Here is a 26,741-nt window from a genome sequence, read left to right on the forward strand (position 1 = left end):
CACTACAATGAAACCTAATGCTTTACATTAAGGCTATGTTCAGACAATGTAAGAGACCGGCCATTCCGTGACCCGGCCGGGTCATGAAACGGCTGGCCTCAGAAAAGATCATCCCGGCCGGTACTGCAGTACCGGCCGGATGATCTTTAGCTCCGCAGAGTTCTGATGCATCAGAACTCCCCACCACACACTATGGGCCGGAGCCGCTCCCTCCATAGTGTGCACTGACAGGGTTTTCTGCGGCCACTATCCACTGAATAGCGGCCGCAGAAAACTGACATGTGAGTTTTCTGCGGCACCGCTAATGGATCCTGGCCGGAGCTGATACTGTGTGTATACACTCCGTCCGGGATTCCCTCGGCCTGCAGCACTACGTAAGTACCACAGGAATCACGGCCGTTGTTTTTCCAAAACTGCACAAAATTTTTTCCACAAATTGCAACAGATGCTTTTTATTGACCCTCTGGTACAAAGCTTCAGCGAGACATAAGAGACAGATGGATAAGATTACAGGATAAGGGCCCTATTCCACCGGACGATTATCGTTTGCATAATCGTTAACGATTAACGATCTCAAACGACCGCTATTGCGAAAGACCCGAAAACGTTCACTCATTTCCATGGAACGATAATTGTTACTTATGATCGTAATTGCGATAGTTTTTCTTCGCTATTTATTCGCTATTGCGTTCGCATCTATTGCGAACAACCGAACGACGTCTTATTCAATGTGAATGATTTGCGAACGTTTTGCAAACGAGCAACGATAAAAATAGGTCCAGGTCTTATAAAGCGATCAATGATTTCTCGTTCGGTCATTCATCGTTAACTACATTTCAACCGAACGATTATCGTTTAGATTCGAACGATTTAACGATAATCTGAACGATAATCGTCCGGTGGAATAGGGCCCTAAGACTACACAGAATCCTTTCGTATGCTGCTAACATAAAAATGTAAAGGCATGTGTCAACCCAATAGCAATAAGGAGGGAAGTTAATCAAGACCAGCGTATCTGTATTAGATCCCTATCTAATAAAGACAACAATCGGCAGAGGAGCCGATCCTCAGCTGATCGTTGTCTTTCATCGAGTTTAAAAACCATCGATGCCTGGTGAGAGTATGTAGAAAATAGTAAAGCTATTCTCTACCTCTTCACGCTCCCCAGTGTCCTTCAGGTTTGTCCCTGGTCACAGCTGTTGTTCCTGGCACTTCTGAAGCTGTTTCTGAAGTGATCAGCTGCTCAGCCAATCACTGGCCATGGTTCTGTCCTATCTTGGTCAGTGATTGGCTGAGTGGTCTGTCACTTTAGATATATGTTAGAAGTGTCAGTGGTGGCTGGGGGGAAAGCCAGAAGGAGACTGGAAAGCATGAAGAGGTAAAGTATAGTTTTGTATTTTCTATATACGCAGCAAGGGCTGCATGGACATTGCTAATGATGTCCATGCAGCACTTGCTGTACAATCGCCGATCTGTGTAATAGGCTTAGGGGCCCATTCCACGGAGCGATTATCGGCCGAATCGGTGCAATTTGGCTGATTATCACTCGTGGAATAGAGAAACCGATCAGCCGATGATTGTGTCATTGGCTGATCGTTTATTTAGGCCCAAACCTAAAATCATCAGTCACCCACCGCGCATCGCTTTGTGGAATAGCGGTGCGCGATGGGCGACTGACGATTTGAGAAGCAGCATACATTACCTAGCAGGGCTTCTCCTCCGCTCCGTCTTCCTCCCCTGGTCCCGCGGCGCAGCATCAGCTTCAATACGGCCTGACTGAGCTGTCAGACCGCTCAGCCAATCACAGGCCGGGACTGCCACGGCCAGTGATTGGCTGAGCGGTCTGACAGCTCAGTCAGGCCGCTCCAGAGCTGATGCTGTGAGCAGGACCGGGATGAAGACGGAGCGGAGGAGAAGCCCTGCTAGGTAATGTATGCTGCAAGGGCTGCAAGGACATCGGTAACAATGTCCCTTCAGCCCTCGCTAACGATTGTCGGGCCATGGAATAGGCCCAGTAAACGAGCGCCGATCTGCTCGGCCTGTGGAATAGGACCCTTAGTAAGCGATTGTCAATCTAGCAGATCAGCACTCGCTTACACTACACATCAGGCTGTGTAATACGGCTGTAAAGTGGAAGACCACACAGCAGATGCATTGTTGCTGGTTTAGGGGAAAGTCACCCAACCTTAGTATTTTATCTAATACTATGTTTTTTTTTTTTTGTTTTTTTTACAGTTTAATATATAATGGAAGATTTTCTGTCCTCTACCCTAATATCAATGTAACAGTTATACAGACATGTATGAAGTACATAGTGAAAACTGCTTATCAAGGTACAACTGATCTGTTCATGCTTTACGGAATCAGAATTGTAATGAATATCCAATGTCCGCTTGATAACGTTGTATAAGTGGCTCTTCTGTATAACTTTGGGGTTACCACAATATTTTGGGAAATTATCAATTCAACACTTTGGGGGAGATTTATCAAACTGGTGTAAAGGTGTTAGTTATTTTGCTTAAAGTGTACCTCTAATGATGGCCCGCTGTCGCATCAGCAACGATTTCCTCTCTTCATCTAGAAGTTTGGGTCTCCACGGATATGAACAGACAATGAGACAATGCGTGCGACCCCCATTGGATCAGGACGCATTACAGTTTCATTGCTTGTTTGTATCCATACAGACTTAAACTTCTGAATGAAGAGAGGAAATCGCAGTTGATCCAGCAGCAACTTGCCATGACAGGTGGACTTTAACCCTTAGGCGACCATGGACGTACCCGTACGTCCAGGGCCGCCTCCATGTGTTCAGAGCGGCGCCGCACGGCGGCTGCGCTCTGAACCGCCACGGTCCCGGGTGCCGCTCGCAGCCCGGGACCGCGGCTATTAGCGGGCACGGTCCAATCGCTGTGCCCACTAATAAAGTAATCCGATGCAGCTGTCAAACTTGCCAGCTGCATCCGATTACTTGAATGCAGCCATCCCTGTTGTCTAGTCCCGGAGGAGCGATTCACACATCCTCTTTGCTCCGGACTCAGCGCCGTAATGGCGCTGATCCCGGCTCGGCACTCGATTGCTTCTGGCTGCAGCAGCCGGAAGCAATCAAAGTGCCTATCTAATCGATCTATGCTACATATCTATGCAGCATAGATCTCAATGAGAGATCAGTGTACTTATACTAGAAGTCCCCCAAGTGTAAAAAAAAAAAAAAAAAAAGTTATTATCAATAGAAAGCCCCCTCCCCTAATAAAAGTCAGAACCATCCCCCTTTTCCCATGTTATAAATAAAAATAAATAAATAAATAAACATGTTTGGTATCGCCATGTGTGTAATCGCCCAAACTATTAATTAATCACATTCCTGACCTCGCACGGTAAACGGCGCAAGCGCAAAAAAGCACCCAAAGTGCGAAATTGTGCATTTTTGGTTGCATCAAATCCAGAAAAATTGTAATAAAAAGCGACCAAAAAGTCGCATATGCGCAATCAAGGTACCGAAAGTAAACATCATGGCGCAAAAAATGACACCTCACACAGCCCCATAGACCAAAGGATAAAAGCGTTATAAGCCTGAAAATGGAGCAATTTTAAGGAACATATATTTGTTAATAAAAGTAATACATGTTATATATCGTTGTAATCGTTACAACTTGAGGAACATATATAACAAGTCAGTTTTACCCCAGGGTGAATGGCGTAAAAACGAAAAAAAAAAAAAAAAGAAAAGAAATGCTCAGCCTGTCATTGCAAAGTACAATTAGTTCCGCAAAAAATAGGGCTCATGTGGGTTTCTAGGTGGAAAAATGCAAGTGCTATGGCCTTTTAAGCACAAGTAGGGAAAAACAAAAACGCAAAAATTTTAATTGGCCCAGTCCTCTAAGGGTTAAAGTGAGTAAAAGTAGTTACTGAGATATACAAGTATTTCTGGCGTTACACCTCTTGTAACCGATCAAAACTTTTCACATGTCTCTATTTGACATTTTGAAAAGGTTTTTGTTTAGATGGCAGCAACACTTTGGGATATACTTACTTATCTGAATACCACCTGCTGTACTCAAGTTCTATATTACAGTATGTATAACATGGCAGTAACATGGCATTTACAAAAAGGGCTTTTTTAATGTATAATGTTTTTATATGAAATGTAGTGCAAAACCAGACATCAACAAGTGGTCAACTTGGGATCCTGATGACTGCCCTTAACCAAAGCATGAGAAGTGATCTTAAGTCCTGTATTTCCTTGTTTCAGGTAATGGTTTCTTATTAAAGTACAGTAATCCTATGATAGATATTCTTTTATTTAACCAAGGCTGTGTTCCTACTACTGTCAGAGGTTCTGCAGAACCCGAACTACACCATTAGGCTATGTTCGCACAACGTATATTTTTGTAAAATTACAGCCGTTGTTGTAATCGGCAACAACGACCATACTTTTTACGAAAATATATGTTGCCTTGTCTTCTATGGAATCCTGGCCGGAGCGTATACCCATAGTTTACGCTCCGGCCGGGATCCCTAGTGGTGCCGTAGAAAACTGACATGTCAGTTTTCTGCGGGCGCTTTTCAATGAATAGCGGCCGCAGAAAACCCTGTCAGTGCACACTATTGAGCGAGCGGCTTCGGCCGCTCGCTCCATAGTGTTCAGTGGGGAGTTCAGATGCCAGTGCGCACGGATGTGCCCGCATCAGAATTCTGCGGCTGCAAAGATCATCCGACCGGTACTGCAGTACCGGCCGGGATGATCTTTTCAGAGACCGGCCTTTCCGTGACCCGGCCTAGTCATGGAACGGCCAGTTTCTTACGTAGTCTGCACATAGCCTTATAGATCAATAGGGTCTATAAGGCAGCCTTGGTGTCCTTTGTTCAGTGAGTCCAGCACTGTCATCATGGTGTGTACACAGCTTAACTGATAATTGGTAAGAACATATAGTCAGAAGTGCAGCTTTAGGGTCCTCGGCCTTGATCAGCACACATATGACCTGTCAGATGTTTGTATGAGCAGGGTTCTGGGTGCTGAGACCCCACGATCATTAGAACACTGAGGCTGGCACGCTCGGCTGAGCAGAACCCCGCCAGGACAGCTCTGCAGTGACACTAGAGAGGCTGATCACTAGTGTCTTCAGTATCTCTGGCATCTTGGCAGGCTGCAGGAATTTCCATTACTGAAAATTCCCCTCCTTGTGCTAGCTTCTCGGTCTCACAGCCTGGGGCTATAAGCGACTTCCAGGCTTGTAGTATCTTGGTAATAACACATAAATCATGAGATCCTCCTGCCTGAGCCCCATATATGTCCTACAACTGTTACAGTCACACTCCGTATGCTTATCATGGCCCCCAACCTCCTCATCACATCAATATCATAATAAAGCTCCCACCATCTGACTCCCCCCTAAATCCTGGGCAGGGGATGTACGGTACAATAATAATGCCCCCTTTGGACAGCCTCACATGGATTACAACCATGCAATGCATACATTTAAAGGGGTGTACAGGATTAGATATACAGAATTTTTACACTGATAATTATGAATGTCCATGAATGATGTTACAAATATCCCTTGGCGGAAAAAGGGGTCCCCACCCCTGCCCTAAATGTTTAGGCAGTAAAACCCTGATATTTATGAAGGGAGGTGAGGGTATGGATCCAGTATATTACGTTTTGGGCTGCCACAGGTTAGCAAAATATTTATATATTACATGGACAATTTTAGAAATATACCTCTAATTCTGGAGCTATGATAATGGTATTTATATGTTGTTTTTCCACCCATCAGCAAATTCCCTGTGGATCTGGTCAATGCTGGCTACCGATACAACAAGCCCTTGAAAAGATCTTCTGGCTGATATCACCTCTGACTAACGGAGCCTCCAGTAATCTCTGTAAGTTACTTTAATGGTCATTGGGCTACATACATACAACATATAATATATATATTTTCCTCATAGAAAATATTCAATTCTGCAAGTCATTCAGTCTGACAAAGTCCATAAGAAAATCATAGAAAATGAAATGTGGTTCCCAACTAGTGTGTTCACTAAGTGCTGCCTAATATTAAGACCATGTTCACACACAGTATAACAATGGCCCTCGCTTAGCAACGAACGTGGTTATACTGGCCAAACACTAGCCAGTTTTTCCATGTTCCTGCGGACGTCAGAGCTCTGACAGCCGCAGGAACATTTATTTCCATATGGCCCATTGGGGGTGTGTATGCAAATCAATAAAACATTGATTTCCATACACACCACGGATGTGGTGCATGGAAGCCTAATAACGGCCACTGTTATCGACATGATCTCTATTTTGCATGGCTGCACCAAACAACGACTGTTGTTGTGTGTTGTGTGCATGGAAAGGGCTGCATTGCATTCATTTCAATGCAATGCTGCCCAGGCTGAAAAAAACGGCTGCTGTTTTCAATGAAAGCAGCGGCCGTTCTTTTTAAAAATTATACATTGTGTGAACATACCCTATAGCTGCGTAGTGGGGAGAAGATGAAAGAAAGATTACCTGTAGATCTTATAACACTGTATACAAAGGATTAACTCCCGGTCCGTGCTAGCAATTAGATATGGACAGATTTTACCCTAAGGTGCCTGGATGTCAGTGATAATCCATAGGGACTTTCTATATGTATACCATATAGGTAGTACAGATACAACTAACCTCCCCTATAAGCAGTGCAGGGATGATGGGTAAATTCTATGTAATCGACCTGCTGTCCGATGCTGCTACGATGTCTTGTTGTGCTCCGTTCTGATGCGGCACTGTACAGTTGAAGTAGAGATCCAACAACAGCAAACAACTGACATATCAGTTCTGCGGCCGCAGAAAACCCTGTCAGTGCACACTATGGAGCGAGTGACTCTGGCCGCACGCTCCATAGTGTGCAGTGGGGAGTTCTGATGCGGGTGCGCACGGATGTGACCGGTATCAGAACTATGCCAGCTGGTACTGCAGTACCGGGAAGGATGATCTTTTCCCTTACTACATGTGAACATAGCCTCATGAGTAACATAAGTTACTTGAACTGTACAGCGTGGCAGAATGGAGGACAACAGGGCATCGTAGCAGCACAGGACTGCAGGCCAGTTAAATAGAACTTTACCCCTCTCTGCCAGCTGCATTGTAAGATATTATCATGCCAGCGCCAATCATAGGGGAGGTTAGTTGTATCTGTACTGCCAATATCATATACATATAGACAGACATATAGACATATAGTATCACTGACATCCAGGCACCTTAAGGTAAAATCGATCCATATCTAATAACTAGCGTGACCCAGGAGTTAATCCTTTGTATAAATAATGATACATATTGTAATCTGTAGGTCATTCTGTCCTTTAAATACTGTAGCAACCTATTCTATTTCCATATCAGACGGTACTACTCGGTACAGTACTTTGACTTCTATTTACATAATCCTGAAGATAAGAATGAGCAGATTCAGATCATTTACAGTATTACCTATACAGTACTTCCAAAATGTTGCTTTCTTATATAGATACATATTTGATAGGGTTCAAAAGAAGCAATGGTTCATCAACTTCAACCTACAACCTCACTGTGCTGATCCTGAGAAAGCAAAATACCTTTAGGGGGCAAATTCCATTTTCCCCTTTATGACTCCAAATTTTGCAATCAGAGCAAATCCCTGGATTAGCATCCCACATCTAGAAATCTAGTAACCACCTCCAGAAATCTAGTAACCATTGTTAGGCTATGATCACACTTTGTAAGAGACCGGCCATTCCGTGATCCGGCTGGTCTCAGAAAACATCAACCCGGCCAGAACTGCAGTATCGGCCGGACGATCTTTAGCGCCGCTAAATTCGAATGCAGGCGCATCTCTGCGCGCCTGCATCCTAATTCTCTGCTGCACACAATGAAGCGTGCGGCTGGAGCCGCACACTCCATTGTGTGAACTGACAGGATTTTCTGCAGCTGCTATTCAATGAATAGCAGCCGCAGAAAACTGACATGTCAGGTTTTGGCGGTGCCGCTAGGGGTCCCACTTTCTGGCGGTGCCGCCAGAGCCGCTTGCTCCATTGTGTGAACTGACAGGGTATTCTGCTACCGCTATTCACTGATTTGTCAGTTTTCTATAGCGCTGCTACCATGTGCAGCACTACGTAAGTACCGCAGAAATCACAGGCACTGTAACAAAGGCCGTGATTTCTGCAGAACTTACGTAGTGTGAACATAGCCTTAATGTAATTTACATTTTATTTATAAAATATAACCCCCCCGCCCCCCCAAAAAAAAACAAAAAACAACTAGATAAATAGATCACACACACACTTTAGAAGTAAGCATTAACACATGGCAGAAAAACAGCACCTTTTCCAACTAGTCTGCCCTTACATAATCTCCTTGTATTTATCTTAGGCCTCACTCCCACACTTCATTTTGTTCCATCAATACGTCTGCGATTTCGGCCTTATTTACTTAAATAAATAAATAAAAATACAAATGGTGTAAAAATAGCCTTAGGATAGATACATCACAGACATGCTTATATCTTGTTGTTGCCGTGGAATTACCAACCACATCTGCTGAAATTTTCTCACATTGCTTCTTATCCCCCTGTGCCCCCTTTATTCTTGTCTTATAACACTTCCCACTAACATCCAGACGCCAATAATATACTGCTAGGACATTCCCAGTGCTGATGCTCCAACAGCCTCTCTTTGCAGTGTTTCCAGTGTTTCTGCCATATGCCCTAATAGTTTTGCACAATAGGAAATTATGGTGAAGTATTGGAAAGGTCTACTTGCAGAATGATGGTATAGAAACATGATAGGTGATATGATGAGAACACTCCATTGTCTTTAGGTGCTACGGAACCAGTAAACCTGCCTTTAAGCTAATATTTAATAGTGAGCTTTTTTATGTATATTGTGTTATTACTCACATTATCTCATTGCACCCTCAGGTACTTCTAATGGTTTGAACACAACTTGCAATGGCACCACCAACCTGGATGAGTTTCTTAAATCCGTGTCTGAAGTAGTGAATGGAATTAGCAGTAATGGTTCTGATGTCATGCTGAGGTAAGATAAGAGAACATTCACATGCAACTTTAATTTGTGAATAGCCACCACCACACCCTTAATCCTCCCACACCCCCTTAGCATAAAAACACCTGTTGGGTAAAGTCTGCATCTTTGCTCGTAATATAGTGACCTATAGTAAAGGTCACTATACACCTTATACTTTCATCGGCCGTACCCGACGCTCAGGGAAAATTATCTCCTGACCCCTTTGTTCTGGGAGAGATAAGCCACGGCAGAGCTTTTTGGCTGCAGTTTGCCCCAATCATGGAGAACACAGGATTGCTCGGCTGTGCCAAACATTACTGTGCATGTGGAGGATGGGCAGGGGACAGGACAGATAACAGATTATTGATGGTGTATGGTCACCTTAAGGCTATGTTCATAATCTGTAAAAACAACAGATGTACAACATGAACGCCCATTGTTTACCACTACCTATGCCTAAAATTAATGAACATGATCATTAATTCTGGCCATAGATAGTGTTAAACAATGGCCGTTCACATGGTTTACCCAGTGTGAGAACATTGACTGAAAGTACAACTTTTAAATCCACTGGCAAAATCTATGAATAGATTTACATGCATTTTTTTTATATAATTATATAAGTAATTTATTCATGTCCGAATTTTGAGACTTTATGTGTCAGGAGGGACACAGTCAGTGCTGTAATATCAGGAACTGGTATAATAAGACACAGAGAGTGCAGTCCATGAAACTGAGCTAACCCCAGCTGTCCCTACCTACTTGCCACACTCTGCCCTAGGCGGCAGTGGGCAACTGGGCGGCGTTCCCTATGCTACAGTTGGTGGAAAAACAAAATGAGACAATACAGACACAATAATTTGAAGGGTCAGCGGTCCAAGTCAGCAACGTACGGGAAGCTAAAGTACAAAATCAAAATCCAGAAGAGGGGTCGAGGTCACAAAAGCCAAAGGTCAGAATACACAGAAAAAACAAAGTCAGGTAAAGCTAGGTCTAGGAACTAGGAACTATCACGGGCAGAGAACTTGAGGCAAAGTGAAAGACTTATAGGACTAGAAGTCCCAGCCAAGCCCAGATACTGACAGCTAACTAGGCGAGTCAGTTGTCAGTCAAATCACTGTGATTGCACACACCTAGTGCTGATCAGCAGGTGGAGTGCAACACTGGACACTGCTACAACCAGGAGCAGCAGAGCAGAGTATGTCAAAAACATAAGCATTCTGGTTGCTATGGACGCCGAGCCAAACGCACGGCCCGAGTCCTAACATTATGACTGTTCAGCGCAGATATAACCAAAAAAATTGGCAGTACTTAGCTGAAGACATTAGGTATTTTACAATATAAAGGGGTTTTACAGCCTTTATAAAGAGCTATTCTCACCCTGATGGGGAGATCATTACAGTACTTCCTCCGGAAAAACAATGGTGGTGGTGGTCAGTATGTTGATTATTTTTAATTTTTTTTACCCCATATCCTGTTCTATAGAAATTATTCTGAGAGGCCAAAAACCCTTTAATACTAGGGGAAGATGGGGATTTTTTAAACTCTGTATTGTGGGGGGAAAAACGTAACTCTGAACCCTGTTAAGATATATTATGAATTATAATTTGGGGCCTATTAAGGTTTTTTTTTTTTTTTTTTTTTAAATAAAATGGAAATCAATGTTGGTGATTCACTTTAAAAATAAAAGGGTCATAGAGGTACCTGAGCTCCTGTCCTCCATGCCTTCTCTATGTAGCTTCATTATATTTATGATAAGGCTGCTGTATATTTTTCATCTCATATCTCGGAGAGGTCAGAGAAGCAGTAACAGTGTGTTAGCCATTGGTCGGCAATAATAATCACAGTTATTGCAAAGGCAAGTCACAGCATGCATACAATAATGTATTAGTATTAGCACCTTGTACAAAGCCTGTTATCTACTAAAGATAATACAGACTGTTCCTTTAAATATCCTTGGAGTAATAACAGTTATTGCAAAAAGAAGTCAGGAGTACTGTAATTATATTATTTAGGATTGGCAAACTACTTAGATGGCGACGCAAAAGAAGAATTTTGTAACATGAAACTTTAGAGCAGCTTTATTTCCGGATGATGCTGAACTTTTTCTGTTAAAGCTTAAAGTTAAGCCTGAAAAATGAGGATGGACTGGTTTTTCCAGTCTTGTCAGACATACAATATGGGTTATAAATATTTGAAGTTATAATGGAAACAACTACGTTACAATGTTAGATCACCTCATCTGTGTGTGATGTCCACAAAGTATATGTCAGGATTTTTTTAATTGATGAAACCAGATTTACAAGTTGGTCAATTGTAAGAGTTTTCTTACAATTCCACAAATGCGTATACACCAAGATTTACCATTTGGAGATTTATGTAAAACACTCTTAGGCTATGTTAACACTACGTTAGTTTCGTAATAATCACGGCCGTTGTAACAACGGCCGTGAATACTACGGAACTTACGTAGTGCTGCCTTCTAAGGAATCCCGGCCAGAGTGTATACACATAGTATACACTCTGGCCAGGATCCTTAACGGCACAACAAGAAACTGACATGTCAGTTTTTTGCGGCCACTATTCCGTGAATAGAACCTCTCAGTGCACAGTGCATTTTGTGCAGCGGGGAATTCAGGTGTGGGTGCGCAGGATGAGCCCGCATCCCAATTCAGCGGTAATGAAGATCATCCGGCCGGTACTGCAGTACGGGCCAGGTTGATCTTCTCTGACATCGGCGCTTTCGTGACCCGTGGGAACATGGCCTCAGATTGTGACAATTAACATCTTACTTAGTTATACCCTTATAACTGTGAATTATAGAGTCCATATAAATAATGGATGATGTCAAACAAAACCATTGTTTTCATTTACCAATGACAGACTGTTGTGGTCAGGAAAAAGGTTGGTAGTTCAGCAAAAATGTTTTCTAGTGCCAGAAAGTGATAGAGACTTGAAATTGACTTCTATTAAAAATAAATCTCAAGTCTTCCAGTACTTTTCAGCTGCAGTATGCTGCCCCCCCCCCCCCCCCCCGTCAATGACAGGACCTGTCCGTATAGGAAAGGTTTTCTATAGGGATTTGCTACTGCTCTGGACACTTCTTGTCATGAACAGAGGTGGCAGCAGAGTGCATTGTGTCAGACTGAAAAGAATACACCACGTTCTGCAGGACATACAGCAGCTGATACGTACTTTTTTAATAGAAGTTAACTAGAAATCTCTGGCCAAACCTCTCCAGCCCTCCCTCATGCTGCGACTCCCCCCCCCCTCCAGCGCATCATCAGCTGCTCAGCCGCATAGTATATATATTTATTTATTTATTTTTACTATATGGCAAAGAGGGTTTTTTTTAGATAATAGGAAATAAGTCATACTCACCTCCCCTGATCCCCCACAGCTTCCAGGCTGACATAATCTGGTCCCTACTCATCAATGCTTTCTTCAGCCTCTGAGAGTAGCTGGCTGCATCAGTGTCTTGCCTTAGTCATTGGTTAAGTGGGCAGTTCCATCCATAATATTATCATCCATAATAGCATTTAATATTTACCTTTTAGTAACTGATTACATATGCATGTTGCAGTATATTTATACGGCTTTTGTTTGTGTTCACTCTTACAGATATGTGCAAGGGGCATGGGCTATTGTGAAAGAAAACAACATTGATGAGCTGATACTTCAGCAGCTCGAGCAGAACGTTTCCAGTCCCCAGCTGCGGACAGTCTTTGCACAGCTTCTTCACCTTATATACAATACTACTGACAATTTAGTCACAGAGGCCAACACCAGCCAGGCTCTTCTAAACTTACTGGATCAGATGAATGTGCTTGTTGGGTCAGAACTACAGAACATGCAGTCACTGAACGGCACTGGAATTGTGAATAACCTAACACTGAGTATTGTTAAGGAGGTTCAATACGTAATGAACCTGAATGGTTTACTTCCAAAGGCTAATATGTCCAGTCTATCTTTGGTAGAACTCCAAGCCATCATCAACTCATTGTCCACCGTCAGCTTTGAGAGTTCTGCGCTCAATGGCACATTACTCCAAATTCTTACTGTCATCAACCAACCAGCATTTAAGGAACTTCAGCAGACCCTTCAAGCACTCCTGAACCTAAATCCAATTGCGTCCAATATATCCAAAGCTTTTATTCAAGCATTCAGCCTTGCGATTGAGTTAATGAACACACCCAGCCTCACTAACACTTCAGTACTTGTTGACATGTACGTAAAGGAAATGCTGCACTTGTTCAGCACGGATGTCACCTTGGTTAACAACCTCGCCTTCCTAAATTCTTATCTCAACTACACCCAGCTTTTACTGTCTGAAGCTTTTAAAAGTTATGCAGGAAACGTTTTGTCATTTCTTACGCCATCAAATTTACAGGAGATTAGCGCTAACCCCAATAATGTATCCCTAGAGTTGCTGAAGCTCATTTCCGGCTTTATTCCTACTAAAGAAAAGGTGATCTTCGAAAAAGTAGAAAATGTCTTCCCAACTCTTCTCAACTTAGTTTCCACCTGTCAGACAAGATTTTCCAATTGTACCAGCTATATCATTGCGTTCCACCAAGAGCTGTCAGATATCATGCAGTACATAAATGACCTCAATTCTGCAAAGACAATGGCCAGTAACTTTACGCTGAAGTGTGCAAACTTTAGCAGCGCTGAGATTGCTATTGTAAATACTCTTTTCCAGATGATCTCCTGTTCAAATGAAAATGTCTCTTGTGCTACTACACCAGATTTCTATAACACGTTAATCGAACAAGTTAGTTCACTCATTAACATGCAATTGGCAAGTGACTTAAACCTTGCTACCACTTCTTCTATAATGGACCAAATCCAAAGAAATATTACCAGTATACTTCAAGTAGTTGAATCTGTAGATGTTAAAAATTTGACTTCATACCTGGATAAAATAATAAGATTGTCTAAATGCTATACAGAAACACCAATGAATTCAGTGCAGTGTACTATAGAACTTTCTGTAAGCCTCATGGATTTCCTCCAAACACTACCCTTTCCACAACCTGTACATGATACTCTTCATGTTGCATCTTCCATTGTCGAAAAATGGCTCAGAGCCATTAATGGAACAACAGATGTTTTTCAACAGTTAGATTATCTTTACAACCTATCAATGATTGGATTCCGCAATCCGTCTACCCTAATGGAAATGCACACAAATCTCAGCTATGTTATGCAACAATTAGAAAAAATAACAGGAAATGCAAAATTGACAGCAGCAACCGAGAAATTGATTCAAGATCTCCTTGAGGCTCTTAAGTTTTCCAATATTAGTTATACAATCCCTACTTCATTGCTATTGGAAACTAGTCAAGGGCTGGAGATGATAAAAACACAACTTCAGACTATAGAATGGTACATTGCTTTGGTGAAGAATGCGACTGATGCATTTCAGGCCACTGGAAATATAGATGGTTTGGTTACAATGGCACAAGTGATCGTAAGCAATGTTCTATCTAGTATGGAAAACAATCCTTCCCTTTCACCTATTGCACATGAAATGCAAAACGTCATGGTTTGGTTAGACAAGTCTCATATAATTCCTGCTCTACAAAGTCTACTACAGGAAGCACTTAGTGGCCAAAGTTTGGAGACATTAGTCAATCACACTGTCTCCGTCATTGAAATGATTATTCAACAAGAGTTTATTAATGGCACTATGTGGACCCCACTACTTAGTGATATCACTGAGAATGACATTGCTTTTGTGTTTCAGCTATTACAGCTATATCACAATGAACAACTAGACAATCTGTCCTCGGTTTTATTGTTCACTGAGAACGTCCTTGCAACAATGGAGTCTGTAACCAACAGCTTACACTTACAGACAACCTTTAATAATAACTTACAGACTGTATATAATATATCTCATAAAGTCATTAGCATTCTTTCTAATGCAGAACACAACAGCAGCGTAGATAAGGAGGTCCTTTTTAATATCTACAGTTTGCTCCTAGATGGTTGGAATGGAAGCATCTTCAATGAGTTCCCCATGTTGAAGAAAAAACTGCTGGACCTCTTATATTTCAGTATGCAATGTCTGTCGGGCAGCACTAACTCCTCCTCATCCCAAAACTGTTCTGTTACAGACATCGTAAATGTAACAAAACTAATACTACACGAGTTCAATAACCAAACAAGTACAGGTTTTTCTAACAAAGAAGGGAACATCACAATGAATAGCATCTTGGAATGTGCGCTAAATTCCTTATGGCCGGTAAATCACAGTATAGCCTACCCAGAAAGTGCCATTGCAGAAGAGCTGGCATGTCTAACTAAAATGCTAAACGTGACTCTCCAGTTAGTTTCTAGAATAAATAACCGCTTGAGTCTCAATGCTACTTGGATTCCAGAGATGGACAGGGCTTTGGTGGACATCACTGAAAAATTTGCATCCTTTAACATTACTTGCCCTGCACTAGATGAAAAAATGGTTAATATTATTTACCAGCTGTCTGAAAACCTACCTGAATTTTTACTATCTCTGCTATTGAACCAGACATCATACAGCCCCATTTCTTCACAATATGTAAAATACATGGATGAGATGTTTAATATTATAAAACTTTATGCCGTTACCCACGGTCAGATTAGGTTAAACAATACTTTGGTTAGTATCTGGAATGATACTTTGTTGCAGTTATTGAGAAGCAACACAAATTCTAATGAATGGATGCTGGCATCAGAAATCATTGACCTGCTAAGTAATGTCTCAACCTTCATTGAAGAGTCGAAAGACTTTTCTGCCATCATCAGCAGAGTTGCCAATCTTACCATTGCGAGCTTTCATCTGAGCACAAACCTGTCACATCTTTCCCTAGCTAATATTTTTGAAAACTATTTTTCTACAATTATCCCTAATCTTATAAAATTAATGACTTTGGAACAGAATATAACATCTACCAAAAGTTGTGAAAACACATTGCAAAACTATCTTACTTTTTTCCAAACTAACATGAACTTATCGTTGAGTGAACCATTCTATTCCAATGTGAGCTCATGGGCGTGCAGAATACTATTCAGCAATGTCTCTGCTTCTGATTGGCTTGAAGAACTGAAAGCAATCGCAAATTTAATAATGTCCTTAGAACCAGGTGCCCAGAAAAACCCAGCAACAAAGATAATATCTTCTTTCATTGAATTTTTGACCAACACCAGCGCAAACACTTTTGAGAACTTTGTGACCTCCATTATTCAACTTTTCCCTGGCAAAGATATTCAAACAAACACAATTGTACTCCAAACGTTACATGATTTTATTACTTCTTTGCAGTCTATAATCACTCAGATAATGGCAAGTGAGAACAGTAACTCTGCATCAACAGAGAAGGTCGCAATTCAAGTAATTGAAGCAGCAAACACCTTTCTCAAAAGCCTCAATATTACCGGATATGATGAGATATTTGCATTTGCTTCTGATATCCTTCAAGTTTACTTTGACTTTAGAAACAGCACTCTGCCCTTGGAGAGCAAAGCACAAAAGTAAGTGGTAATTTATTTACTAATGATACTTAGAATGAAAATATTTTTTATTAAAACATGCATATACGTGAGGGTATGTTCACCTTTGAAACCATTTTATAATTCATAAATAGATATCATGTATAAAAAATGTTGTGTAGCTTTCTCAATGCATAGCATGTTCTATCGGACACATAAGAAGATCTTTCGCTTAACTTCCCTTAAGGTGGGAAACTCCACTGAAATCTCACAACAGTGTCTTTGAAACACTGATAGTTATCCAACTACATAAAACAAGTTTAAGCCATTGCTTAGAAGGGATGTCTGTAAGATAAGGGTATGGGGATTTTCATATACAACATTTTTGTTGTGAAACTTTTTGCAATTGAAAATATTCGTATTCGTATAAAGTGGCCTTTTGGAAGTCTCATTCATCCTTTGGGTCCATTCAGTCACAAGAGATCATAGAAAAATGAAGATTTCTAATCCCTTCTACAAGTTGAAATAGCCGTGCGTCCATATTAATGGTAAGCTCCCCCAAATACAGTTATGCCCAGTCGAGCTCTGCAATGCTATTCAGCTGTACTATAGAAGAGGCCAAGCTTGGCGGTAACGCTGATCCTTGCTGGTTAGATGATACAGAAATGTCCAAAGCATCTAGATAATTGGACAGAGGGAAAAGTCTTCAGATGATAGTAGGGTGCTGATGGGTTATTTGGAAAACCAGAGGTATAACAAAGGTCCCCAGCTCTGTCATGGTCGTCTATGAGGCTATGAGTTCACACTTGGCATTTTGTCAGAAAACAAAGGCCAAAAATGAAAAACAAAAGTTGCAGTATTTCTCAAATTCTTTCACAAATTAGTGGAATGTAAAGAAAGATATGGTACTCCCCTAGACGGGGAGGAGCGATTGGCACCATTTAGTGGACAATACCCCTGCCCCTTCACATTAACTTTAGCTTTTTTCCCTCTACTGGGCACTCAATCATGTAATCAGTAGAGATGAGCGAACCGGGTTCGGGTTTGAGTCCATCCGAACCCGAACGTTCGGCATTTGATTAGCGGGGGCTGCTGAACTTGGATAAAGCTCTAAGGTTGTCTGGAAAACATGGATACAGCCAATGACTATATCCATGTTTTCCACATAGCCTTAGGGTTTAATCCAACTTCAGCAGCCACCGCTAATCAAATGCCAAACGTTCGGGTTCAGATGGACTCGAGCATGGTCGAGGTTCGCTCATCTCTAATAATCAGACCTTAGCAACAGGGATATAAACATTCAACAACAAAAAACATGGGAGTCTTCCTCCCAAGGCAACCCTAATGTGAAACACGAATATAGCTCTTTCTCATAACTCTTTCTCATATAGCTCTTGTAGCTGTCAGTCCAAATTGCATCAAAAGAAGATACCCAAGCATAAGAAACCTTATTTCTTCAAAGCAAAAGGGATTGATATACAGTATTATACCTATACCAGAAACATATTGAGATGGCTTCTATGTTTCTGTTAAAAAAAAAAAGGAACTTCTATGATTTTATACTTGGATATCTTCATTTCATGCAACAGTCAGAGAGCTGAAAGGGATGTATGAGAATCTCCTCCGGAAGACATCTGTAGAAGCAGACAGGGAAGGAGGTGCAATATTATTAACTTGTACCTAACTGGGAAGTGAGGTATATATTAGTCAATGTTGCCTAAGGAGGAGGGCTCTCCTGCAAATTTTTGTAATTTTTTTCTCATGTTGCATGTTGTATCTGCATGGTATTTTGGTTGGTATGTTTTAGCTAAAACTACACGTGGGAACAAAACATAGAAAAAGGTGCAAATCTTTTTTTCTGCCAGTTCCACTCCTGGTTTAGGCTACAAATAATACTATGTTTGAGCAAAAACTAATAGATCGATCACCACTTTATTACTAAAAAGTAATAATGCTTTGGTATAGCAACTAAATTACTACATTCAAAGTTCCCTAGAAAAAATGTAAAAAAAATTATGAGATAAATGTTAATAAAACACCTTAAATGCAAGTTGAAAATTATACGGTTTCTCTGGACTAGTTGTAAAAAAATGATGGCTTCAGGCTTTTCCACCTACACAGCAGGTATTTCATGTCTTCGACATGTTTTGTACATGAGAAATACCTAAAGAATGTATGTATGACCTCCAACACTAATCCTACCTCTTTCTCTCTTGTTGACAGCTTCTATTTATGTTACAGTTTGCAGATTTTTATTTTTAGCATTTGCCTATGACCAATTCAAAGACCAGAATAAAACTGCATACTTTTCCGTGATACACAAAGGCTTTGTAAATAGCATTAGCTTCTATTGTGTTAATATTTAGTAAGCTTATAAAGGTGTGGCCTGCTCTTTTCTTTAGGATGAAGCATTTTATTTTCCATTTTATTGTTCCTGCAGTTTAAGAGCTGTCACTTTTCCATTAACGTAACTGTATGAGTGATTGCACTTTTTAGTATATATTCAGTATAATTCATTGATTAATTTAATGTACCACAAAAATTATTAAATAAAGATTTCTACAACCTAATTGGCGGCACCAACCAAAAATCTAACGCCATGATCTGTTCCTCATACTGCCGCCCGGTTTCAGAGATCTCCTCCGTTTCATAAATGGCCGTTTGCAAATGGCTTACTTTGGTGCACTGGAGGTGGGCCCAGAGCCCTAGGTGCACCGATATCCCTTTCCCTTGGATATGACTGAAGGGAGGAAATATCAGTGCACTGGGTGGGCGAATCCAGGGCACAACAAACTTGTTGATTTGCATATTTACAAAACAGATTTTTTTGGGGGGTATGTTTTATATTATGCCTATCAACTTTTTTCTTGTTTCATGGTCCACCTGTCTTTTCTGATGGTGCATTGTGCATTTCAACTTTGCTCCTCACAAGGTTTGCGTTTTAAATTTTACCATTTCTCCAAACATTGATTAAACTCAATCACAGTCGGCACTTGTTGTGTCAGTCCATTGGTTCATGGGACTGACCAGCTTACCACGCTGTACTGTTAGTCATAATGTGGGAAGGGGTTATGATTCTCAATGACAATTAAGAATCCCTTTTAACTAAAACCTCTCTAGTTGGGCATTTCTATACTTATGCCAGTGTTGGATTATGGAAAGTGTACTGCAAAATTTAGCATAGATTATCAGAATTGCTGCATTGGTGGCATAATAGAATGGAGGCCATGGGTAATTATGATACCCTGTGACGTCTTTATCAGTCTGGAACCAATTTATATTGTAACTTGTGGGACCACTGTATTTTACTTATTAGCTTTCTTATGGCTACACAACATTGAAAATAACTAAATCTAGAAGAAAACATTGAAAGGTTTGATAAATAGGTATACATGAATACTACTGTAAATAATGTTTTATTACGTATGACTAAGAATTGATACTGAAGTCCTATTTTTTCCCCATAGGATACTGTTACAGATTTTGACATCTTTTCAAAAAAGCGGCCTTCAGAACGCCTTTATCCAGTCGGTACAGAGCAACATCCTCAGCCTTTCTTCAAAAGAGCAGCAAATTGCGCAGACCTTCTTAAATGCTTTTGTATCTGCCATCAATAATACAATATCCGATATAGCATCACAGCCACTATCTTATAACAACAATCTAGTATTCAACATCATTGAGAATATCATAAAAGACTTTAATCGCACATATGCAATGGAAAGCCTTGGTGGCAACAAGGATCTTACAGAACTGATTTTCTCTTTAGGCAGTGAAATTCTAAAGATGGCAAGTGATCAAAACTGGGTTGACTTCCCTAATATATCTAACCATTCATCTCAGATAATAGAGGACTTCATTCAATTATTGACCAAAATAGAACCAGAAGCAATGAGTCAAATAGCAAACTTGATCCATTTATCAGATGTTTGGCAACAGATCAACTCAAGTCTGGAGTATACACCAATCTGGGAAGTTATCAATAAACTCATGGCTGGAAAGCTTAATATGACCCAGATAGACGAAATAATGAAGATTGTACAGACAACTATTACAACACACAATATTACAGAGGGTGCAGAAGTTTTGCAGCTGTATAATTATTTCCTACAAATTCTTAACCAGTCTTATTCTGCTGGAGACATAAATCTCCAGTCGGCTTTGGAGTCATTCCTAACAATGGACTGCCAGAATGTTTCCAAAGCAATTACTACAATATATCAAATGATAATGATAAACACCAACCAGACAAGTCTATGGGTGGATGAAACTTTTTTCTCAAACTTTACTCTGAACATCTGTGCTTTGCTGCATTGGAATAACTCACAGGAAGACTGGCTTACTTTGCTCCAAACCTCAAAAGTGCTAATCGCCTATGTGATTCCTTACGTACCTGATAGCATGAGAAAATATCTTAATGCAACAGAATATATCCTTATGGTGGCGGCAGAGGTCTTTGCACAACCAACACAAGATAACATAATGAATATTCTGAACGTTGTACCAGTCATTAATGAATTGTTCAACAACAGCCCGATGGACTGGGTACAAAATAGCATGTTTCGAAAGCTTCTTTCTTTCTTATTGGATCTTGCTTGGAATTCATCTTCTCCCAAAGATGTTTTGATTCTCAAAGTGCAAAATTTTGTCCTCACAATGGTACAGGATATACAAGATATGCTTAAAACCCAACCTGTCTCTCCATATAATGCCTGGGTGTCATTTGCAATGGAAGCCATAAAAACTATCATGAATGGCACACAAAATATATCTTCTGAAGCGAGGTAAGCTCTCTCTCTGAACGTTAAGCCATAAACATTCCAGCCATATAAAATATTGTAACTGCTTGTGTCAACCAATCATATCCCCATTTTATATTGCAAAAGAGAATTAAAGTATCTCTGTCAATATAAAAAAATAATAATGTAGATTCATGTCAAAAGTGTTGATCCATAAGGGTCTGGGTGCTTAGGCCCACCACCGATCTTGAGATATAGCTGAGAAAAGCATGTGGCTGAGTGGTTCTCTCCATGGCTCCCCAGGGCTATAATGAAGCTTTTCTTATACATTGACCTGGAGATCACAAGGATTCGGAGACAGAAGCACTCAGCCTCGCATGCAGCATGTACAATGTTCTTTTTTTATAAGAACAGGGACACTTTAAGTCCAAACAAAGGACATTAGTGGACCAGCAATGGAGGTACAAGATAAGTTGTGGCTTATGCGTATAATATAGGAAGATAGGCATATTATTATTTTTTCTTCAGGCAGTTTGGTCCAGTAGATTAGTTGGGATGTTATATTACACATATCCAGGTGGAAAATTATGCTGCCATATAGCATAGACCATTTATAAAACACAAGACAATGAAGCTTCTGCCTGGTTTGTAGCTTTTGGCTCCTGTTAGTAAATGTAGGTACCCATTGGTTGTGGATCCTTGTCTGAGCTCTGCAGATGCCTCTGAGGGCAATGTACTTACAATCAACAATAATATATAGTATATAATCTAGTATAGTAATTAATCGTCTATGCCATAAAAGGACTAAACAGAACTATAGTTGTTGTTTTTTTGTTTGGTTTTTTTAGAAAACATTTTAATTCACACAGGTATTATACACAGGATTATATTTTTATATATATATTAGTTACATAATATATGTTAGCTATATGTCATTTAAAATAACTATTTAATTTTTTTCTCAGGTTATTAGAAATTTGGAATTTGTTCAAACAAAGTGGCTTGGAGACCGTCATCATCGCAACAGTCAATGACTTTCTGAAGAATAGTTCTAGTTCTGAGAATGCAAAACTACTGGATCAGCTGCTTCAGCTCGTATTTAATGTCACCGATTCGGTCATATCTGAAATACCTCTCAGCCTTTCTAATGCAAACAAAACTATACAGGTACTGCAGACCGCTCTGAGTAGTATCATAGAGACCTTTCTACCACAATACAACAACTTTACACAGGAACTGGCTGGTCTTCAAACTGGAATGGAAATCACAACGATTTTAACTGAGCTTCAATTGTTATTGAACAATATTAGCACAATGCAGTTTTCATCCAACAGCACTGGCATTGAAGCTAACCTGTACAATGTCATCTCACAAATTCTATTCAGTTCTAATGATACACAGTATATCAAGCTTTTACTGGATGCACAAAAAATAGTCAATGAATTTACCAAACTGAACTCCACAATTACTATTCAACAGCTTTCTGCCATCTTTGCAAATTATCTACCCATTTATATGGGCTCCAATAATGAAACCCAAGCATCTCTATATACCATCCTCAACATGTGGCAGTATCTTAATAATATCATGGATGCACAGCCAAGTGATGTGACTAAGACCATTGATCAAATGCTACCAATTTTCCAGTCCCTATTAAATGAAAGTACCAATGTTAGGGATCTTATGTCTTGGCTTGTCAGTGCTTTCTCTGACCGTATACCAATATCAGAACAAAATGGGCTTAACAAAATTGCAAATGCGACACAACACCTCATTGATGTTGTGCAGACATGTAGTGTTAATAGACAGACCTGCCCAGATCTCATTGAAGCAATACAGAACTTTGTGTCAGATATAAGTCAGCTTGAGACATTCATACAAAACAGAAGCCTGGCAAATAGTTCTTTTCTGCATTTTGGGTTGTATAATCAATCACAGATCACCTTCATCAATGAAATATTTCTCTTACTTTCTTATGCAATGGGACATCCATATAATTCTTCTTCTGATGGCATCTATGAAGAAATTCTAACCTTGAAAGACTTAATTTTTAACACAACAATAAAAGGTAATCTAAATTTTACCACTACTATGTATCCCCAAAGCATTGTAGAAGTACTGAACTCGGTCAACATTACCAAGCTCCTATTGCAAGTAGAAAATGTTCTTCAGACCTCTACCTGTGCCAACCAGACTGACAAAGATAAATTATTCTGTAAGATTAATGTGGCCCTTCAGCTGACACAGCTTCTAAACCAGCTGCCATTAGAACCAACAATTCATGGCAATTTATCAGTCATCTCTTCAATATTAGGACAATGGATAATCAACTTTAATGCTAGTATCTCAATCTACCAACAGCTCATTGATCTCTACAATGTAGCAAGTTTAACTCTTGAACACCAACCTATACTGCAAGCAGTAAATGCATCTCTGGAAAATATTGTGCATATGCTCTATGATATGGGTATACTGAAGGATAGCGACATGAATGAAATAGACATAGTCACCCATATTCTATCAGGGATCATACAACAGCTTGGACAGAAAACATATAATCTCTCTAGTGTGTTACAATATAACATCAGTGAAATTCTAGTATTCATGCAGATGAAGCTGAATATCGTCAACTGGTTGATGCTTCATGTAGAAAATAAGACAGGAATCGTTGGAAACTCTTCAGGGGACAATGCAATGTATACAGTGGTGCAGTGGATAGGTAATAACTACCAAGAGATTGAGATTATAATAAGAGATGTAGAGGCTGTGGTCAGTTCATTCAGCAGTATCTCCCCTAACAAATCTATAGATGCTCTTAAAATATTGGTGGAAGACCTGCTGAAAGCATTCCTTCCAAAAACGGAAAATGAACAACTAAAAGAAACGTTAGAGATTGTGCTTAATGTGACAAGGATTCTAGTTGATTTAACTGGACCGGACATGATTAACCCGATTAACATGTTCGTGAATAAGTTTTCAACATTCCGATCAGATATTTCCAATGATCCTACTAAACTGCTCAGTCTTCTATGGTCCATGAATCAAACTGGCCTCATCTCTAAAATAGAAAAGTTTACCGAGTTTTTTGTTTCCAACGATACACAATTTATCCAGCCCTTCCTGGATGCACTAAAGATGTTCTATAATTTTACTCAAATGAATAACACCATTAATGGTCAAGATCTTTCTGCCATCTTGGTGAAATATCTACAATTTTATTCAGGAACCGCTAATGATGTTCAACACTCTCTAAATGCCATCATTAACCTATGGCAGTATCTTAACAATCTCACAAATGGACAGTCCATTGATTCAAGTATCACAATTATTTGGAACCAATTAGATGGAAACATACAAAAAGATGTCCAGATTGCCTGGCTCCTGGTTCAAGAAATAAAAAATGTCAACTTTTCCTCGATTTTAACTTCTATAAGTCAACTGCAACAGACTATACAGGCCATAAAAGGTCTTAACTCGGAATCTACATTTTACAATATAATCTCGAAAAAAGTGCTCACAATAATCACAGAAGGGATGGCTATCCTTAATAACATCCAAGCTAAAGGAACAATTGCTAAAGAGGACATCTATCAAATCTACAACTTCACCCATTTATTAGTTCAGGACGAATTAACTTGGGTTCCATTTCAGAACATATCTGCAATGGAAGCTGAGCTTTTGGATGTCTTCTACCTAGCAATGGCACCATTCTTAGGAGGTAACAGTTCTCTGGCCTATTCTGGAAACTGCACCGCCGGGGATGTTCTACAAATTCTTATCCAGACCATATTCAAAAACACCACCTTCAATGTATCCCTGGAAGCAACAACATGCAACTGGCAGCTCATGTATAACAGTTCTGATGCCACCGTAAGCAGCAACCACACACTGGATGCCATGATTTATCTGGCATTACAAAGCTCCCCGGTATTCCACACTGTATGCAGTAAAGACAATTTGCAGCCATTGGCCGAAGAGATGGCATGCTTAATGCAAATGATGAGACTGTCCATGAGCATCCTGGCAGAATTAAATAACATGTCAAGGTTCCAGACTTCTCTGATACAGTCCCTTAATGACAGTCTTACCTTTGTCTGCATCAATATGCCACATCACAATTCCACGTTTCAGACTGACATACAGACAATGAAAAATCTGGAATCCATGTTTTTTAATCAGTCCAGCCCAGTCCATCTTCTAATTCAATTTATTATCCAACATTATAATTCTGCCATTCAGACTTCAAACATAGAGCAGGTATGGACACAAATGTCAAAGATCATTAAGACTTCGGTTCTAACAAATGGATCAGTTGAGAGTCGCATTAATGAACTCATTGAGACTGCAGTAAATTTGACGAAACAGACAAATTGGTTAGAATTTTGGCAGAACTTGCATACTAGTTTATCCATGAACTGGACTATTTCCGACATTGACTCATCTTTGTCTGTCCTAGAGACTGTGAAAAGAATAGTTCTTTTGATAGATGGTGTCGTGGATGAAAAGGCTCTCCAGATCTATCAGGCAGTAGCCTCACTGGTAAAAGATCCAAGTTTTTTTGTACTTCTCAATGTTACCAACTCTCATCTACTTAACACTACAGTATTGTCAGTGACAGAATGTACTGGTGTCGTAGAGGCTGTGTCCAACCTTACCAGCTCTGTTTGGCCAATGTTCAACTTAACACAATTAAACTTGCAAGACATACTGTCTAACTTTGGTTTACTGGCCTGTAATACACTTTATGCACAGTCCTGGTCATCAGACTTGGAAATCATTAATAGTATTTTATCTAATATTGTAAAATACGTACCCACTGAAATGACGCTTTATATCACCGCTACCAAGAGGATTATTTCATTTCTGTCTGAAATGTATCAGTCTCCAAATATTTCCCAGGAAAAATTACTGAATAGCATCTACGAACTACTCATGCAGGAACTGAGGATCTTTAGTAATACTACAGTTATAGCAGACAACCTAGAGAAGATTCCTGTACAAAATTTAACATCTGTTCTGCTCAGTTCGGGCAACAACGCTACGACGGATCAAGTCCAAGCTCTACAAACAGACGTTCTGCACTTAATGTCAAGAAGTCTTAATGCCACATCGTACTCACAAGGATTTTCAGCGCTATCCGATTCCTTGACAAATGTGGCCAGCAGTTTGAGCAGCTTTTCCGGAAGCAGCATCATAGCTCAACAGTAAGTATACTCAGGATTGTTGCATTAAGTTGACATTGGCACTAAAAACCATAGAAACTTTATTACGATCAAGTGCTGCTTGAAGTGACCTTATCTAATATAGATGTTTGTATGCTTATCTAATATAGATGACTTGTATTAGCATTACTGTAACTATTATTGCAACAATAAGATTAGTTATTAAAACTACACATCCTTAGGCTATGTTCCCACAACATCTTTAGTTTTTGGACAAATAACATTTATGATTGTATAAATACCGACTGCTATTGTGAAATAA

At 40.1% G+C, this 26,741-nt stretch overlaps 1 protein-coding gene across 1 annotated transcript in view; it reads left to right on the forward strand.

Annotated features, from left to right (window-relative positions):
* LOC138801767 (uncharacterized) overlaps nt 1-26,741 on the forward strand; it is a 61,573-nt gene that overhangs the window by 30,985 nt on the left and 3,847 nt on the right. The window contains exons 8-14 of the mRNA XM_069984862.1: nt 2,236-2,333; nt 4,149-4,249; nt 5,775-5,880; nt 8,940-9,057; nt 12,667-16,560; nt 19,986-21,302; nt 22,223-26,461. Of these exons, the coding sequence (XP_069840963.1) occupies nt 2,236-2,333; nt 4,149-4,249; nt 5,775-5,880; nt 8,940-9,057; nt 12,667-16,560; nt 19,986-21,302; nt 22,223-26,461 (9,873 nt within the window). The remainder of the gene's footprint in view (nt 1-2,235; nt 2,334-4,148; nt 4,250-5,774; nt 5,881-8,939; nt 9,058-12,666; nt 16,561-19,985; nt 21,303-22,222; nt 26,462-26,741) is intronic.

The sequence above is a fragment of the Dendropsophus ebraccatus genome, chromosome 9 (assembly GCF_027789765.1).
Source record: "Dendropsophus ebraccatus isolate aDenEbr1 chromosome 9, aDenEbr1.pat, whole genome shotgun sequence".
Taxonomy (NCBI): domain Eukaryota; kingdom Metazoa; phylum Chordata; class Amphibia; order Anura; family Hylidae; genus Dendropsophus; species Dendropsophus ebraccatus.